Source organism: Gymnodraco acuticeps, unplaced genomic scaffold (assembly GCF_902827175.1).
Source record: "Gymnodraco acuticeps unplaced genomic scaffold, fGymAcu1.1, whole genome shotgun sequence".
In the NCBI taxonomy this organism is placed as follows: domain Eukaryota; kingdom Metazoa; phylum Chordata; class Actinopteri; order Perciformes; family Bathydraconidae; genus Gymnodraco; species Gymnodraco acuticeps.
In genome coordinates, this window is record NW_022991219.1 from 2442992 (window position 1) to 2462705 (window position 19714).

The 19714-nt window shown below is 42.3% G+C and overlaps 2 protein-coding genes across 4 annotated transcripts; both read right to left on the minus strand.

Annotated features, from left to right (window-relative positions):
- Window positions 1-273: 273 nt before the first annotated feature.
- On the minus strand, window positions 274-17552 carry LOC117561684 (transportin-2). Of its 3 annotated transcripts, none has more exons than XM_034239238.1 (24): window positions 17319-17552; window positions 16508-16607; window positions 16194-16269; window positions 15925-16074; window positions 15055-15161; window positions 14779-14912; window positions 14623-14704; window positions 12654-12776; window positions 12446-12564; window positions 12298-12358; window positions 12033-12204; window positions 9917-10069; window positions 9233-9458; window positions 8973-9144; window positions 8670-8864; window positions 8370-8528; window positions 7602-7689; window positions 7404-7502; window positions 7227-7322; window positions 6785-6860; window positions 6077-6176; window positions 5895-5969; window positions 2526-2656; window positions 274-1816 (listed from the first exon to the last, which is right to left on the minus strand). In XM_034239238.1, the coding sequence occupies exons 2-24, from the start codon at window positions 16604-16606 to the stop codon at window positions 1813-1815; spliced, it is 2697 nt and encodes an 898-aa protein (XP_034095129.1). In that variant the 5' UTR covers window position 16607; window positions 17319-17552; the 3' UTR covers window positions 274-1812. The 3 variants fall into 3 exon arrangements, with proteins under 3 accessions (XP_034095129.1, XP_034095128.1, XP_034095130.1); XM_034239237.1 differs by having other exon boundaries at window positions 7602-7695; XM_034239239.1 differs by lacking the exon at window positions 16508-16607 and having other exon boundaries at window positions 7602-7695; window positions 17319-17542.
- An 888-nt stretch (window positions 17553-18440) lies between these two features.
- On the minus strand, window positions 18441-18991 carry rln3b (relaxin 3b). Its single transcript, XM_034239356.1, has 2 exons — window positions 18802-18991; window positions 18441-18718 (listed from the first exon to the last, which is right to left on the minus strand). The coding sequence occupies exons 1-2, from the start codon at window positions 18974-18976 to the stop codon at window positions 18441-18443; spliced, it is 453 nt and encodes a 150-aa protein (XP_034095247.1). The 5' UTR covers window positions 18977-18991.
- Window positions 18992-19714: the final 723 nt, after the last annotated feature.

Genomic DNA, 19714 nt, shown 5'->3' on the forward strand with positions numbered 1-19714 from the left:
CACACACACACACACACACACACACACACACACACACACACACACACACACACACACACACACAGGGCACTCTTCCCAAACAAAACCTAATACGCACCCCTACTGCGCACACAACATATGAACTAACTATCCAAAACATGCTCATCATAGGCCAGAATAATGAACTCATGCGCGCCAACTCATGCGGGATCTCACACAGACATGCAGGATCTCACACACGTACACACACCTCAGCAATATGGCAAAGTTAGTCATTGTAAAAGTGCGGATTAGTCCCAGTTTCACAGAGTTTTTATTTGCCATTTAGTATTGGAATATTTTTGCCAGTCAAAGACACTTAATTTCACAGTGCAACACAGTATGACAAACGCTGACATTAGGGTCACAACATCGTATGGGTGAGGTTAAAAAAAAGTCCATACAAAAAAGGTAAAATAAAAAAAGTGCAAAAACAACTTAACAGTCACTGAAAATAGCATTAAGTCAATTTTTCTTTTGCGTTAATTGTGCGAATTTAAGTCCACTATAGAAACAAAAATTATCAGTAGCAGCAAAAAAATAAAAATAATATGGACAATTTTTAAAACATTATAAAGATCACAATGCCAATCACTGTTTTACTTAAGATATCAATATGGCATTAAACGGATATCAATACGAATGTAGACATTAACATGTAGACACACACTCTTGCACACACACACGCACATATACACACACAAACAAACACAAACAAACACAAACACACTTGGTCACAGTTAACAGGTGCCAAGGACATTGCGGTGGGAGTCAAGTTTTAGCTCGGTACCTTATCAAAAACAATATATATTTCACACTCTTAACACAGAATGCTAAAGTGAGGATTTACAAACTGAACATGCACACACACACACACGCGCGCGCACACACACACACACACACAAAACCTCAAAGAGGACGACTAAGGATGTGATTTCTGTCTAGGCTTTCCTCCCCTCTGGTGAGAAAACAAATGTGTTAGCCCTAATCCTCCTTTCCTAGAGGAATGGTTTCTGTCAAGACACTTTTTTTCTCCTTCCCTCTTTCTTCCTCTCTTCTGATCAGGTAGAAAATGTGACAGGAATATGTCTGATAGATGGATAGCTCTGTGAAGCAGCACTGGTCAAAATGAACGGCAGGAAACATAGACGGCGGAATTATCTTACAGCTAAGTAGAATTCTATGACTAAGGATGAAGGAATTCATATCGAAGCCTAGTCCCCCCCGGAAAGGAAAGATTATCACCTAGAAAGCGAACAGAGTTTAGACCCCTGTCTGTCCCTAACTACATGTAGTAGGTCTCAAAAAAGTCTAAGTTAGAGTGCCACCCACAGTCAGTTCCATGTACTGCAAGTGTATGTGTTGGTCTGTTGGTCAAACTATCGGTTACTCTCGAGTTAAAATCTCAACTGTCCCCGTCCTCCCGGTAGAAGACTTTTCTGAGACTCTGTTTCCCTGCCATGTTACTGATTCCCCTCCCTCTCTCTCTCCGCTGCCTCCCCTCTTTATCCCAACTTGTCTATCCCTCCGTCTCTCCTACATGTCCGTCTCTCTGTCCCTCTCTATTCTGTCCCTAGCGGTTAGTTTTTCTGTGTCGGGTCCCTGCCTAGTTAATCTAGAGGTGTCCCGGTTTCCCACCCTCCCACCCGCCCACCCTCCCTCTATGGACAAACACATAGGGCGTGGGGGCCGTCCGTCAGGGGGAGCGGCCGTAAGCGTCCCTCTCCCTCCCCCAGATCAGGGCAGTGCAATACACAGATGGATGAGTTTCCCATTCACCCTCCTCCTGCTGGCTCACCTGAGAGGACAGACAAGAAAAGAGGGGTCAGACCCTGAGATTCATTCAGAATAAACACATGTGTACACCTTTGAGTAGGGGTGGGCTATTTATCTAACATACTCTTGTGGCTTTCTCTACTTGGAATGATGTACATGACTATATCGCAAACTTATAAACATTAATTCAAACATCACCGAGGAAGAAACTTTCTTTGGCATTCCGCTCTCCTCGCCCTCTTCCTATCAAAGACACACACCTGGGCAGGGTAACTTGTATCCACATTTGTTTGCAGTACAAGGGTATGTTTAATATTATAGAAAGAGCGGGTAAGAACCAACTTCAAAATAAAAAAGTGACCTTCTAACAAAGAATGAATTGAATACTAAAATGAAAATGTATCATGAAAATCACAGCAAACAAAATGTGTAATTATTAAGTGACAATTATGAATACATAAAATATACATTTGTAATATGGCACACAAATTGTAATTAGAAGAACAAATTGAATAGTGTAAATAATAAGTCTAAGTTTAGAAAGACACTTTTCCAAATACCAATTTGACTTCCAAGTAGTACACTGGTTTTCAGATTAGTTTACTAGAATAATGACATGCTGTAAGTGTCTGGTGTGTATCATGGCAAAGCTTAAACATAGATATTTTGTATAAGCCGATATCAGCCAGCCATTCCTTTGAGTTAAAACAAGGATGTGTGTGTGGGATTACCTCTTGGGTGGGTGTAGAGAATCTAAACGCCGTAGCACGCTGCCAGTCTCTCCTTCAGCAGGGGGGGGGAACTGCTCTGAGAACTGCTGCCAGTTCTCCTCCCCGACCTGCTCCTTAAAGCCATGCAGGATCTGGAGAGGGACAGAAGAGGGGGGAGGGTGGGGATTAAATCAAGCACATCCGCAAATAATCCTCAAGGGGTTAGACCAGGGGCGGACTGGCCATCGGGACGAATCCCGATGGGCCGGTACTGAAGTGGGCCGGTCGGACGATGTGGGCCGGCCGGTAACCGGCAGGGCTCGACATTAAATGGCCCGCTGGCCCGGAAAAACTATTTAGACACCCCGGGCCAGCATAACGTACTTTCCACTTGCCCGCTCGGGCCACTAAAAATATTGCTTTAAAAATGTTTTCCTGTGGTATTGGTATTTTCACTAGCAATTTAGTTAAATTGTTTAGTTTATCAACGCTACAACATAGCGTTCCGTGAGTCGGTTGTCTTTGTTGGGTGAAAAGCAAACAGCTGTAGTGAAGGAGCGCGCTCCTTCACTACAGCGTATCGCGCCACCTAACCATTCGCCAACATTTTTTTAATACCAGCGGTAACCGGCCAAACGCCGGGCAAAAAACAATCTTCAAATAAAAGAAAGTCACTGGAGGAGTTAAAGGAGAGTGACAGGGAGTATGAGAAGAAGAGGGAGAGAAAGTTTCAGCCAGCTTGATCGATGGAGTTGGCTTCTATAGAGTGGTGCAGTGACGCATCCTAAAACCCTTTTATAATCTATCGATTAGATTTATGATTCGAAAATTATAAAAGTAGGGTAGACATGTGGAGATTATCCGGCTGAACAAAACGTGCATTTATCAAACAGGTTTGTTTTCCACAGACCTTATTTCCAGCTATTTTCCAAAACCCTGTGGAGAAATCCCATTGCTTTTTGTCGAGGGAACCAGCAGCTTACTTCCTGGTTTTAGGATGCGTCACTGCACCTCTCTATATGATGCCAATATAAACAAGGTCTTCTGTCGGCTCTGTACATCAATGCCGACCTATGCTGACAAGTAAGTGAAGAGTAGAAAATATAAAGGTATTGGCTATAGGGAAATGTCCCAGCAGTTTAGGATAATGAAGGATCTAATCTATAGCCATTACATTTCTAACTCCTAATGACAGGAAGGCAGAAAGTGCATTATATTAATAATAATACTCATAATAATAGCAGACATTTTTTAACAATGACCACAATATCATTATTTTAATAAACCAAATATGAACAATTGAGGAAAATGAGGAAGAACTGATTGTTCAAATGTTGTAGTACAAGTAGTAATGTAGTTAGTGCATAAATGACTATTGCAACAAATGTGTTAATTTTCTTCAATATTAGTCGATTTCTTTTGGACGAATGCTCCGGGCCAGTGGTTACAATTAGGGATGCACCGAATATTCGGCCACCGAAAATTATCGGCCGAAAATGGTTAAAAAGGCCCTTTCGGCCGAAAGGGTTTTAGCACCGAAAAAAATATCACCGAATGTCAGAACAGGCTACGTTGGTAACCTAACGTGTTGTTGTGATGACGTAATAAAGACGCGGCGACCATGCTCGCGGATGGCTCACAGGTGGGGGGGGGGGGGGAACATTGACCTTTGTCATCGAGATTGCCCTGAGCCTTTAACAAATCGTATTAAATAATCTGATGACAGACTGTAAACAGAATAGCTGAAATTTTAACAAACTAAATAACTCAATTACCTCTAATCATTAACCCATGTTTGTATCATGTAGTTAACTCCGTGTGTTGCTGCTAGCATACATAACACCTGACGTGGAAACGTTACTCGTGGATGGGGCTACAGAGCTGCTAGAAAGACGGTCGAACCCGGTACATTCCTCCGTCTGCATGCGGTGCACTTTTGCTAAATGTTTAGACAAATTGCTCGTGCTTACATGCTAAACTCTTATTGCACTTATGGTAACAAGTATTCTCCACATCGAGACGGGTAAAGTTTAACCACACCTCGGAGCGCGTTCTCTCCGCCATCTCCGCAGTGTGCTCCGCTGCATGTAGCAGCTGCGTGTGTGTAAACTGCCCCGCCCCCTCGCACACAGACGGGGAGAGAGAGATCTCGTCTGATCGAAAATACATCATAGACGCATTTGTTGTCTTTGCATATTAGAAACGAGTTGGCGACACTAAGACTGCGATATAATGTTTTTTAGCAATAATACATGACATATATAAATGTACTGTATGCATTCAAAAGTGCTGAATAAATGTTTTATGGACCCATAATAGTGATTATTATTTAAGTTAAGTTTTGCCATAATCATGTCTATTTCCATAATCAGGTAGCTGAACAACATTGGTAAAAAATGTATACATTATATATATATATATTTATATTAATCATTTTCGGCCTTTCGGCATTCGGCCAACTGTTTCCTATTTTCGGTATCGGTTTCGGCCAAGAATTTCCCATTCGGTGCACCCCTAGTTACAATGGTGGGGCCAGTGACAATACAAGTCCATTTTACCCGTCAACCTCTGCGGTAAGTCACTAGCACCCACAATATGGACTTTTTTCAGCTGACACCACTAACCAATAATTACCACCTTCCATCATTCCCTTTTCAAATAAGTTCTTAACCTTGTGTTTTTGCACACTTGGGCATTATAAAAACAAAGTCAGTTCATCATTGTAGTTTATATTGTGCTGGGTGACCCATTTTCTTTAAAGCAGCTCTTTAGCCAATGTTGTCTTTTAGTGGCAAAACTGAAAGACAACTTATTAACATCATCATACTTATTGTCCTAGTGTACCTATAGCTAAATTGCCGGTCACAGCATCGCTGGGCAAAAGAAGAGAGTATTGCTTTAAAATGCTGATGGTGTCAGGAAGCAGCCCAACAGGTCGCTGCTCCAGCCACAGGAATAAGTGCACCATACATTTTCCTTACTGGGGCAAAGGCACTGTCACTTCAAACAGAAATAGCTTCTTGATACAGAACAGGCTATGAGGTTCATTTGCCCTTTTATGGATTCACTCTGCCGCCAACACACACTTAAATGTCTGTAAAGGAATATTATAGAACTACATTAAAACAGAGATTCTCCAAAGTGTAAATATATGTCTTGTTGGATTTTGCAGATATATGATGTGAGGGGGAGTGTGTTCTCTTCATTGTTCTGCAGAACAACAGCAGTGTCCTTGTGGCTGAGGTGAACACACACTGCTTCTCTTTCCCTCGCAGTGACTCACACAACATGGCGAGTTCAAATCTGCTTCTTTTTTTTCAGATGTGAAACTTGCTCCTCAATATGACCTGGACTTTACCCCTGATCAATCCACTCGTGCATCACCCTCACCTTATAGAACATGTCTCTCAAATCGTCTTTAGGGCTCACCCAGGAGGCCACTGCGTCACAGAAGAAGATGAAGTCCTGAACAGACACAGAGGAAGAGGGGAGAAGGTTTCAACATCAACAGGTGACACAGGGAAATGCATAGAGAGCGCCATGACTTAAAGCCCACAGGGTGAATGTCTCACCTGCACCACGCCTCCTGGGTTCACACCGATCATCATGCAGATCCCGCGGAAGGCAGAGTCTTTCTCCTCGTTGTCTCTGATGTTCCTCAGAGACGTACACCTGCAGCAGGGAAATATTAAACAATAAGCAGCCATTAAAGTAAAAACATTCAAATCTTCCATTTCATTCTGACCTGCTGTTTCTGAACAGTTTTGATTGTTTCTTTGCCAGAATTAGAATGGACAGCAGACCTAAATATTTGTGAAACATGAAGCTTTTTCTTCCATGGCTAATTTTGCACTTTCATGCTTGATTCTTAATATCTTCTAAAGGTTAAATAAAAACAGCCTGTCCTTATCTTGCCGTGTGGGAGGACATTTTAAAGCTTGAAATGACTCCTAGACTTTAGTTCCTGCTGCTTGCTAATTTAATTGTTTTCTTGTGCGAGAGAAGCCGGATTTTAAAGAACGGCAGCTCATGATATGCAGTCATTGCATCAATGTGATCACACAAAGCAGAAAATAAGAACAGGAATGAAAGTGTATTGCCTGAGGACTGGCGCAGACGTGTTTTGCAAGTACAGAAGAGCTAACCGAAGAAGAGCAGGATGTACAAAAACACCACCGAAGAAGACTGGGGGCAGATGTTGTAAAGTAAAATCACACCACGAAAGATGGCACATCATTTGGAATAATAGACACAGAAAAAGAGATGTAACATGCACTCACCAGGGTCGGATGAACTGCGGCAGCACGGGCGCGACCTCCTGAGGACACACGTATCCTAGGCGACCGATGGTGATCGCTGGAGGAGAGAGAGAGAGGGGGGTCAGGACTGCTGTTAGAGACGAGTTGACACTACCTGCGCTCATTTCACTTCACTTTTTTGATGACTTTTGGATGACTTAAAAATCAAACATTGAAAAATTATTTTAAAAGCTTCCATATTTGAAAGAACATGATAAATGTTATCGAGTAATCTTTGGCAGTGGAATTATAATCTAATGGCACATTCTTTGAAATTGGATTTGCATTGATCATATTGACTTACATCTAGTATTTCTGATTACGGGCTCTTGATAATATGCAGTGTGTTACTGCCCAACCCTGCATATAACTATAACATCTGTCTACTTTCCTTTGTAAAACAAGTATTACAAAACGTCTGTACCCGTGTTCTCCAGCAGGGTCTTAGGGGTGTTGGGTCGATTAATAATCTCAACCAGCTGGCTCAGAACCATAGCGATGTATGGCTGCATCTCCACGCCTGACAGAGACACAGAACCATTATCTTATTTACAAGCACAGAACTGCATCACATGAAAACAATGCATTTGCTCAAACGCACCCATCTGCATGCAGATCTCTCCTATGGCCCAGGTAGCATTGTTGCAGACGGAGATGAACTCCGGGTTGAGATTTGTCCCGAGGATCGGCATGAATTCAGCTGTAGGACATGTCAAACGTTGGCATTAGGAACAGGCAAATGAAAGGAGGAAGATGGAGTAATATATTTGCAACGGCAGAGAGTGAGAGAGATAATTACCAATACACGGTTTGACATGAGGGAAGCAAGCCTTGGTCAGGTCGCCCAGCAGAGCAAATGAGCTCTGTCTCACTTCAGGCATCGTATCCTGGGACAGAAGAGACAAGAGAGACCAAGAGAAATGTGAACACGCACCATTAACAGAGACTGGAAATTGACCAGACCACTGAGTCACAGGATTATGACCTGTTTAAAAAGAAACAATATTACATTCCCACCATATAAGGTCAAGTGTCGGTGGTTGAAATATATGGCAAAGTTCTAGGCCCTTAAGTCCCTGAGAGAAGTTTTTGGGGATCTCAGGTTTACTAAAAATTGTTAGGAAAGAAAACCTGAAAACATAATCACCATCAGCAGTGGGGCATAAAGATATTGCCAAAACATTGTTTAAGTATTAGAAATTGGATGCTAAACACAGACACTTCGGTTGTGACATTTCATAGTTGAGGATGAGCGGAGGCCAGTGAGGTGCTGCGTGTGTGCAAGTGTCAATTCAATTAGTTAAAGTTCAATTAGACCAAATCTTAAAACAATTGACCAGCTCCATCTCACACATCATGAATAAATAGCAGTGGCAATGCTAATCTAACACACCGTGGGTCATTTGTTGGGTCACATTTTTATGTCATGCAATTTATTTTCCCTTTGAGTTGAAATCAACTCACTTCAGACTAAAGTGTCAGCTCAATGATTGTATCAAGTGCAAGAAAAACTCATTAAAATTGTGTGGGACACAAAAACACACAAAAACACACAGGCTATCCTCACCTGCATGCACTGGAAAAGCAGTGTCATGATGTTACTGCGGGACACAAGTGTGTCCACGTGGCCCCCCAGTCCCTCAGCTAAACCGCTTAAAAGATCCAGAGCCACGATCATGAAATCCTTGTCCGGAGCTTCGTACTGGTCAGGCTGCTGACTGTACATCTGAGAAACACAGGGGGGGGGAGAAAGGGTCAGAGGGGGGGAAAGTGTTAATTATGTAAATGATATAAAACAGCTGAAACAGACTGTTACTGCAGTGTGTGAATTTATGTGTGTGTGTGTGTGTGTGTGTGTGTGGCTCACCATGGCCTGAGCCAGTGTCTTCTGGACCAGGGTGACGCAGCGCTGGTAGACAGGCTCGCAGTATGGGAGGAAGCCGCTCTGCAGCGCCGTGGCAACGGACGACAGACACTCGAGCAGAGGGAAGAGATCTTTATCTTCATCCTTCAGCTCGTTCCACTTGGCTATAAGCGGAGGCATCAGCTTCTGTATGTACTCCTGAAAACACAAGTGTGGGATTCATTTTCTCCCCTTACCAAAAAAAAAAAAAAGGGACAATACATGACAGACAAAGGAGCTCATTTAATGTGTGCATGTTGAACTCACTTCTTGGTTGAGATGGTGTCCCACAGAGTCTGCCAATGTCCCTATGGCGTCATAGAGGATGAGCAGGTTCTTGTGCTGGTACTTCCCAAAAGCAAAAACCAGCGTGTCCAGGATGAAGCTCAGGTAAGGAACCAGCTCTGTGCACGCCTCCTCCTCCAGGGTGGCAAACGCACTGTAGGGAAAACGAGTCGGGGTTAGACAAAATGTAAGAGCAAAGAGAGAGAACACACAGGAAATATGGGGAAATGTCTTATCTGTACCTGCATGCTGCTTCCTGTACCCTCTTGTTGCCATCCAGGATGCGTTTGAGCAGCTCGGTCATGAGGGGTTTGAGGTGAGAGTCAGGGGGCTGGCTGACCACCCAGTGGGCGTAGCGGCTCAGGGTCCAGCAGGCGATGGAGCGGACCAGGGCCTTCTTGTCGCACAGACACTGGATGAGGTGGGGGATGAGCTCAGGCAGGTACGGGACCATGCCTTGCATACAGCCTGGAGACGAAAACAGCTTTATAAGTCTTCAAAAAGGTGGCCACTTTTTCACTTAACACTTAATTCGCTTTCTTGCTTGGATTCAAGATTCAATTTCACTGTCATATACGCAACGGCTACAGCGTAGTTAGCTAAAAAAAAGAAGTTACAGTTCAATCATATACAGTAGAATAAAATACTCTAATGTGCTAATAGAGTTAGATCAGAAGAGCAATGCCAAGCGCAAAGCTACTGGTTAGCTTATCTTAGCTTAGCATAATAAATGAACACAGGGGTAACGGCTAGTCTGGCTCTGTCCAAAGCTAACAAAGAGGACCTACCAACCTCTATAAGGTTAGTTGGTTTTATTCTTACAAAGACTGGAGTGAAAACATATATTTACAAGGAGGATGGGTGTATGACTATTTTGGTTAGGACTAGCAATTGACTACAGTAAACTGCAGGGTTTTGTCTCTCACCCTCAGCGATAGCTCCCAGCACGAGGATGCCAGACTCCTTGATGACCCAGTCCGGGTGGAACAGCAGTCCTTTGAGCAGCGGCAGGAGATGTGGGAGCAACTCCTCACGGAACACGTTGGCAAGAACATCCAGAGCCGCAGCGGAACACTTCCCTGCAGGGGGAAAGACCCATCGGCATTAGATTGGAAAAAGGGAAAATACTCTGAGGAAACACTGGCACATCACAGCATTAGAGAAGCCAACTTCAGACATGGTAAGACAAACACATTATCTTTTATTTACATGGATTGGTAGCTGTACGTTCCCCCTCAATCTCATTCTATTGTTATTTGTTTTAATGTATTACTGTTTCTACACTGTATGTGCCACACTGTTGTTGTTGTTGTTGTTGATGTATGTTTGTATTGGCTTTTCTGTTCAATATTGAAAACAACATTTGTGGAACATATAAAAACTAAGAAGTACATCAACATTATGTAAATATGCACTGCAAAATCAAAGCGTAGATTGTAGTTGTTATAGCTGAAAAAAAAGCCATCTTAAAATATACAGTGGGGCAAAAAAGTATTTAGTCAGCCACCAATTGTGCAAGTTCTCCCACTTAAAAAGATGAGAGAGGCCTGTAATTTTCATCCTAGGTACACTTCAACTATGAGAGACAGAATGGGGGGAAAGAATCCAGGAAATCACATTGTAGGATTTTTAATGAATTCATTGGTAAATTCCTCGGTAAAATAAGTATTTGGTCACCTACAAACAAACAAGATTTCTGGCTCTCACAGACCTGTAACTTCTTCTTTAAGAGCCTCCTCTGTCCTCCGCTCGTTAACTGTATTAATGGCACCTGTTTGAACTCGTTATCAGTATAAAAGACACCTGTCCACAACCTCAAACAGTCACACTCCAAACTCCACTATGGCCAAGACCAAAGAGCTGTCAAAGGACACCAGAAACAAAATTGTAGACCTGCACCAGGCTGGGAAGACTGAATCTGCAATAGGTAAGCAGCTTGGTGTGAATAAATCAACTGTGGGAGCAATTATTAGAAAATGGAAGACATACTGATACACTGATAATCTCCCTCGATCTGGGGCTCCACGCAAGATCTCACCCCGTGGGGTCAAAATGATCACAAGAACGGTGAGCAAAAATCCCAGAACCACACGGGGGGACCTAGTCAATGACCTGCAGAGAGCTGGGACCAAAGTAACAAAGGCTACCATCAGTAACACACTACGCCGCCAGGGACTCAAATCCTGCAGTGCCAGACGTCACGTGTCCCCCTGCTTAAGCCAGTACATGTCCAGTAGAGCATTTAGATGATCCAGAAGAGGATTGGGAGAATGGCATATGGTCAGATGAAACCAAAATAGAACTTTTTGGTAAAAACTCAACAGTTTGGAGGAGAAAGAATACCACCATACCTACTGTGAAACATGGGGGTGGAAACATCATGCTTTGGGGCTGTTTTTCTGCAAAGGGACCAGGACGACTGATCCGTGTAAAGGAAAGAATGTATCGTGAGATTTTGAGTGACAACCTCCTTCCATCAGCAAGGGCATTGAAGATGAAACATGGCTGGGTCTTTCAGCATGACAATGATCCCAAACACACCCTCCGGGCAACGAAGGAGTGGCTTCGTAAGAAGCATTTCAAGGTCCTGGAGTGGCCTAGCCAGTCTCCAGATCTCAACCCCATAGAAAATCTTTGGAGGGAGTTGAAAGTCTGTGTTGCCCAGCGACAGCCCCAAAACATCACTGCTCTAGAGGAGATCTGCATGGAGGAATGGGCCAAAATACCAGCAACAGTGTGAAGACTTACAGAAAACGTTTGACCTCTGTCATTGCCAACAAAGGGTATATAACAAAGTATTGAGATGAACTTTTGTTATTGACCAAATACTTAATTTCCACCATAATTTGCAAATAAATTCTTTAAAAATCAGACAATGTGATTTTCTGGATTTTTTTCTGTCTCTCATAGTTGAAGTGTACCTAGGATGAAAATTACAGGCCTCTCATCTTTTTAAGTGGCAGAACGTGCACAATTGATGGCTGACTAAATACTTTTTTGCCCCACTGTACATGGCCACCAGAGAGGATAACTCTAACGTACGTAGGTTCCAGTCAGACAGTGTATCATCGTCATCGTCATCATCCTCATCGATGTCCTCGCCCTCCTCGCCCTCCCCCCCTTCGTGCTGCAGCGTGACAGTGCGGGACTTGTGGAAGCGAGGCTTGATATCTTGCTCGCTGTCGGGCACTGCCTCGTCTTCTTCAACATCACCCTGGAAGATAACAGATAGAAAAGGTGATAAAAGGAAGAGACGAAAATAAGTATGAGAAGCTAGGAAGATCCGATTCACACAGGGGAGGCTCACCTTTAGAAGGATGATGTCAATCTCAGAGTATTTCATCCCATTCACCAAGATAGGGGTCAATCTATAAATAAATAGACGGGAAAAACAATATAATTCCTACAAGACACTTATTTGGTAAACTGACCAAAAATGCAGTGTGAGCACTTACTGGACCAAGTGGCCGGACAGGGCCTCTTTACAGATGGGCTGCTCAGCCAGGGTCAGCCAGAACTCACAGGCCTCCAGAGCCACGTTCTCATCGGGGTCCTGGGTCCTCTGCAGCATGTACTGGAGACAGACAACAACAGGTGGTGAGGATGAGATTCACGAGGAAGGGAAGGACAAATGTTATCCGTCTTTCCAAGTCCCTCCCTCACCTGGATGATGCTGTGCATGTGTGGGATGAGGCGGTCGATGCGGACTTCCAGCAGCATGACCAGAGCCCTGCACACGTTCTTCCGCACTTCACTGTCCTCGTCACCGGCCAGCGCAAACAGACTCTGGATATAAAGAAGAGGGAGAAGGGGAAAAATTGTTAACAAAGAGAAGAAGTCTATTATTACTTTGAAAGCAGATCAAATGACCTGAACAGGGTTTCAAGGTCTCGCCCCTAACCCCACCATGTCTTCATAGTCATTAATGATACAAGTCTGGCTGGCCAATACAAACTAACGTGAATATTGAACTTTTTTTTTTTTTTTTTAATATGTCTAAAAGTCAATGGGTTTTTTGATTGATGCCTGAGATATCCCGTTTGTCGTACGACATAAATCATCAGTAAATGCCCGACTTGCGATCTGTGTAGCTTTTACGCATCTTAATAAAGGCAATTTCTATCAAGGGGCTAATTTAAACTACAGATGACCATGGTGTTTTTCAATTTTTGCCATATTTTAGCTTTTTACTTCTGGCAATTGCATTTACGCTTAAACACTTTTTAAGATTATCCTGCTTAACAAAACGTTAGGGATGTAACGACACCAAAAACTCACGGTACGATAATATCGCGATAACAAGTCCACGGTACGGTATTTATCGCGATATTGAATAATAAAGGGGGGAAAACAAATATGTAAAAAAAATTTTTTTTAATAAAACATTGTTTTACTCGAAAAATGTTTCTTTATTAAATAATAAATCTGATTTGTACAGCATTTGAGTAGGATAGCAGTATTTTAAAGTGTCAAAAACAAAGTGACAGTAACAGACTGGAACAAGAAAACCAGTGTTTTTGTACCTACTACCAAACAAAGTAGGCATTTTCTTTGTGCCACTGCATCTCACAAATAAACAAGGACATTTAATAATCAGACCCGGCAATAAAATAAATCAAGTGTCACTTTAGTTTTTCAAGTAACTCAACTCAAACTCACTAGTCACTCACTCAGCATCATCAGACAGGTTTTTAGGAATATGAGAATGTCCACATTTCCAGGTATTTATAAGCTGGGATGTTTGGGCGTTTACAATATCCCCTGCTCTGGAAAAAACTCTCTCGCTTGGTACTGATGTTGCTGGGACAGCAGTGGTCGCGTTAACCGAATATTTTATTTAACAATGATGGAAAAATCTGAAAGCAGTCTGTCATTTTGACAGATTAGAACAAACTCGGAACAGCGCCAACGTTTCCCCGCAGCGAGGCTCTGGTGTTATGCCGTGTTATGCATGCCCTCCAAAAGGAAATTATATAGTTTCCAAATCGTACAGATCAATACATGTCTGGGAGGTTTTGCTTTACGCTGTGCGCGCTCCCGCGAGGTGACGGACAGCGAAAAAGTCTAACGCCACCTCAGTGGGACGGAGAGATATGCTTTGGCCATGGGCAACAGCAGTGGGTCAAACTGTGCATTGTCTCTCCACCACTTCAAAAACAATACAGTTTTTGCCAAGAAGGTGAGGCTTATTGACAGGGCGAGATATAAATATACTGTTGGTACTTGTCAATGTCTCTAGGTGTGTAAATGTAGCCCTGTAAATACGATGTCCTTTTGTGTTCTGTTGTTTTATGTTCATGTTGTAACCTACTTGCTGCCATGTTGGACAGGGCTCTCTTGAAAAAGAGATTGATGATCTCAATGGGACCATCTGGTTAAATAAAGGTTTTTAAAAAAAAAAGTGTTTAAAAAATGTATTTATTTTTTAATCTTGGTAGATTTTGTCAGTCTCACGACGGTATTGGGACGTTTATTTACCGCGATATTCGGTATATCGTTACATCCCTACAAAACGTGCAAGTATCTTTAACAATTGTTTTTCGTAACTAACACATAAATGAGCTCTAACATATTCCGTGTCAAGGTCTAAAAACAATGGAAGTTAAATCAACATGTTTCCTGTAGGGCTCACCTCAATGAAGGTGTCAATGTTGTCCATCAGAGCCTCAGCTCGACCAATGATGAACTGGTTCACACAGGCTATAGCATGGGACCTGAGAGAGAGAAAAACATGTTATGATGATTCTGACAGGGAGAGTCAAGGGGAAATTATGGTTGTTTAACTAACCTGATCTTGGGGCTGCAATGTTTGAAAAACTGTAGGAATTTGGGGATCATGATGTTGAGGGGTCTGTTCAGAGCATCGCTATCCAACAACTCTGAGGAATCCTCGCATATCTTTTGCAATGCGCCAAAAGAACCCTGGAAAGTAGAGAAAAACCATAGAGATGGAATGTTACAAACAAAAGTAAAGATATAAAAGGGATTATTGAAATAACACTGCAAAGTAAGTGTGTGTGTGTGTGTGTGTGTGTGTGTGTGCGTGCAGGCAGATGAGCCTGACCTCGCAGGTGTTATAGTCGTCCGAGTTGAGCAGATTACAGAGCTGAGGCAACAGCTCTGGCCATGTCTGCAGCTCTCCTTTAGAGGCTATGGTCGTGATCAGGATACCTGGATGATAAGATAATAGAAAGGTTATGCAAGAATAACTCAGGCATCGCAGTACATCTCCAAAAACTAAGAACATTTCTGCTGAATTAAAGGAATCTATCAAAACACCTCTTTACCATCTCTTACACAACCATGTTCTATTTATCCAGTCGTATGCTCGCTCACTACTTCCCATTTTTGCTAAAACCTTGCCATTCAAACCTCAGCGTGGATTAAAAGGGATGCTACTCATTCATAGTGTTTTTAAAAAAGGTTATTGAAGATTATTTATTGTCTTTCTGCAACACGGCTGTACAACTAAACACAGTTTTAGTCAAAACAAAACAGTGGTGCACACCTGTACTGTATAATTTGATTCCAGAGAAATATAAACTCTAACAGAAATACCAGTAAATGTATGCATCCTTCAGACGTTTAGTGAAAGTCTGTACACAGATTTTTTTATTCAGTTTTGCTGTTGTTAAACCTAACTCCATTTACTTCAAATTCATCAAAACTGTTTTTGCCCTTGGGTTCCTTATCACAATGGAGGTTTGTAAGGAAAGAGTTTTCTTCAGGAATGCAGGTTTAACAAAGTGAGTAAAGTGTCCCTTTAAAAATGAGTCATTAAATTGCATTCCATGATTCAAAACTACTTATTAAAATGCAGCACTTGCTCCCACGCAGCCACATTACCTGCAAAAAATCAAACCACCTACATGGAAGTCTGACTCACACTGGCTATGAACTGCACTAGTTTTATTTTTCTCACTCAAACACCCACCGATGGTAGCTCTGATGAGCGGTGAAGGGTCTCCGATATTGTTGAGGCATTCTCGTTTGATGAACTCAGCCACATTGGGAGGGAAGTTCTGGTAGTGAGCCTTAACATTGTTCTTCAGTATCAGACCGCTCAGAGAGCGAGTGGGCTCATCTAAAGAGGGAGGGCAACAGAGAAAAAGAGCATACATACATTTTTTAGATAGGGAAATGGGAAATTGGAGATTATATACAGAAATAACTGCGCAATTGATTTGACGTGCACATACATACCCTCAGATTTGAGGCTTGTAAGGACAAAGATGAGATAGTTGTTGAAGTCTGGAAACTGGTTGAGTTGCTCGAGTTTCTGAAGGCGATGTTAAGGAGTTCAACCATTTGACATTACTCCCAATCACCTTGTTTGACATATTTTGGGCAGCATGAACCAATACAATCGCACAGGATGCAACCTGCGCATGACAACACACCAACTCAGTTTTCATTATCACCCACTTTGATACACAAGCTCTCAATCGTGAAGCTAAATCTCACACCTATTTCTCTCACCCTCACAAACACACACATACACACAGTTTGAAGGATACTTCTTGCACAGCTCTCTGTGTTGCTGTGTCTGGGGACTGGGAGTCCTTGAGTAGCTGAAGCACTTGCTGCAGACCCTGTTCATCTGGCTGCCACTCCATCCTACAGGGCACAAACCTGTTTATGAGGAATGCTACTGCATAGCACCATAGACTGTAGATGTAAGCATTTAACTAGCCTGTGACCTCAACGCTGCGCACGTTTCTACTCAAATCACGTAGAAGTAACGTAAGCTACGCAGTAATGATTACAGAACAACCCGCATAGCAACAACCAATTCAAATAACGGTATTAACGTTAGCTGTTAACTTTCCAATCTTAATGTTAGAGAAAATATCGTACTCATGTAAATCAGTGTCTACAATGTGGAAACGTAACAGCGTCAATGTTGATGAACATGTTCTGTTTCTGGATACAGGAAACCTAAAACGACCACTATTTGGTTGTCAATTAGTTAGTAAGTAACCGTTGCATTGATAAATAACCACTACAACAATCATCAACAATCAGAACAGGGTTTTCCAAATGAGGCCCAGACGGCAGAGACGCTAACGCCTGGCTCCCACAGCTAACAAGCTAGCTTAGCATCGTTATGATACTTCACACGTAACAGATTGACACCGAACACAGCAACACAACGCTATCATACGTTAACTATGAGTACACCACGCCACGCTGTCAAAACAATGTTGTCATCAAATCAACAAAGACGGGTGCATATGGAGCGCATTATTACTCATAACATAGCAGTCGCATTACAACCTATTAGCATGCTAGCTAGCATCATCTTAAAAGTACCGCGAAAGATTTTACCTGGTCACTCCGCTGTGGTAGATCTATCTTTGTATGGATAATAGAGCAGTTACGCTGTAACGACTAACATTAAATAGAATATGACGGCGATCTGTGAAGCTTAATACAAAACTTTTGATCTCTGTGGATCTGTCTGGTTGCTATGCTAGCTGGTATGTGACAGAGATTGCATGCCTTGCAATCAAGGCAAGCCGGGTGATCCGTTTGATCATGTTCGGCTTCCGTACTTGACAGACTGTCTGTAGGGATAACCGTTATGAGAAAAGCTACAGAGTTCAGTTTGTTAGACAGCATATACATAATGTTTCAGTGCCTACTTTTATTGAGGTGCATCATATATTTAATCTAATAAGGTTTTTCTTGATGAATTGTCTTCTGTTGTGTTTAATTTCTGACCACCAGATGGTGTCAGCTTCAAATTATGGCCATCAGCATTTAATTAAGGTGTGTAGTCATTTGTACAACTTGACTTATTGATCTACATGAACGGCTTAAGGGCCTGCATACAATATAAGGAACACTAGTGCAAGCTGACAACAATTAAGGTCAGTTTTATGTCAGTGTGTTCCAACATGAATGTGAAGGTGTGTAATTCATATCTGTTGGAAGATGAGCAAATTGCCATGAACACACGTAAAAAAACAACCAAAGGCCAACAATATAGGCTCCAAAGAGGCAGTATGTTACAGGTCTAAATGTGTCACATGTGGTGTCTATGTCTAACCCCTGTAAAATCACAGAGAGCAACTATAATTCAGTCAGAGGCCCCTCTGTGTATTCATCAATGTCACAAACCACTTCCTTTCATTTCGAAATCCTTGACAAATCAGTTTTTCTGAAACCATGCTTTAGAAAAGTGGAAGTGTTCCAACAGCATGAAATAATTTTAGTTTTTTCATTAGTGAGAGGAACAGAGACTTTCTTACCAACAACACAAAGCTTTATTGAATTATACATGTCAATACACAGTTAACACATACACATTCACATTCCTGTATCAATAGTCATCATCACATGCACTCAAGTGAGTTGGATGGGATCTGGAATTCTACATGTGAAGAATCACAAATGAAAAAAGTAGAGCTCTGCATTTTAGACAGGAACATATTTAAGAAAAAAGGTTCAGCAGAGAGAGCTGATTTCACTCTTGCTACAGCCCCATTTGCAGCATGCGTTGGACAGTCCGACCACCACATCTCGTCCTTTCCTATCTGCACTCCGTAGAGCCTCCAGCACCTCCTCTGAGATTGGTGAGCGTGATGAGCGGCTGAATCCAACAGATGCAGCTTTCAATGTTTGATCTCTCCATGCTTGTTGGGACTCTGCAGGATCTTGCTCCCCATTGAGTTGAGGGATGGCATTTGTGTTCCATGGGTCATATGCCTCTTCTCCAATGAGAGCTGATCAAAAAAGGAAGGGCACATTTCTAAATATAAAAACATAACATATCAAACATATTATTTATATGATCATGAATGCTTACCTGGGTCTTCTATGCCTCTCCTCCAGCGAGAACCACCGCAGGTAAAGATGACAGCTCGAATGAACTCCCTTCCACACAGTTTCACCCCGTAGAAAGAGGGATGACCATCATTGGTCCGAACCCTGTCCACCAGCACCGCCAACAAGCCCAGGGTCAAGAGAGCTGCCTTCCACATGGTGAGAGTAAAAAGATGCTGTAAGGTGTCTCAAAGGCGGGTTGAGGTGTTTCTTTCTTTCTGGGCAGCTCCCACCATATATAAGCCTCACCATCTCAGAGAAGAACCTCAACTCACTTTACCTCTACGTCATGCCCAAAGAGATAAGAACATGGACCTTTTGGGGCAACAATGCAAAACGAAAAAAGGAAAACTTGCGATAAAGTAGCCATGATGCCAGAAGGGATGTCAACACAGCGTTTAGCTATCGAATCACCTGTGACCTTTTGCTGGCCTTTCTGTCCCTTGCATCTAATGGGTTGGGCTGTGTGTGTCATCACAAAACTCTGTCTTGCTATCTGCTCTTCCCTGCATTGGATGGAAATCACTATCTAACTAACCTCGAAGATAACTAGGGCGCTATATCTTGGTGTTCACTACAAGTGGCACACACACAGGCCTACATGAGAGATATCAGAGGGCAACTGGCAATACTACAGTGACTCAAATCAATCGTGAACTTCTAAATGTTGCACCTTTGAATTATTTATATAGAGTGGCGGAGATAAGGATCAGAAACTGGTTTCCACTCACAAGGAATTTGCTTTGGCCTATTTGCATATAGACAATAAATATAGAATAGGAACAAATTAAACAAAAACATTTTAGAAATACTATTTGATTTTTTTAAAGAAATATGTGCAATGTAAGATGGCTAAGAATGTGCTATAATAGTTGTTCAGGATGTGTAAAGGTTCA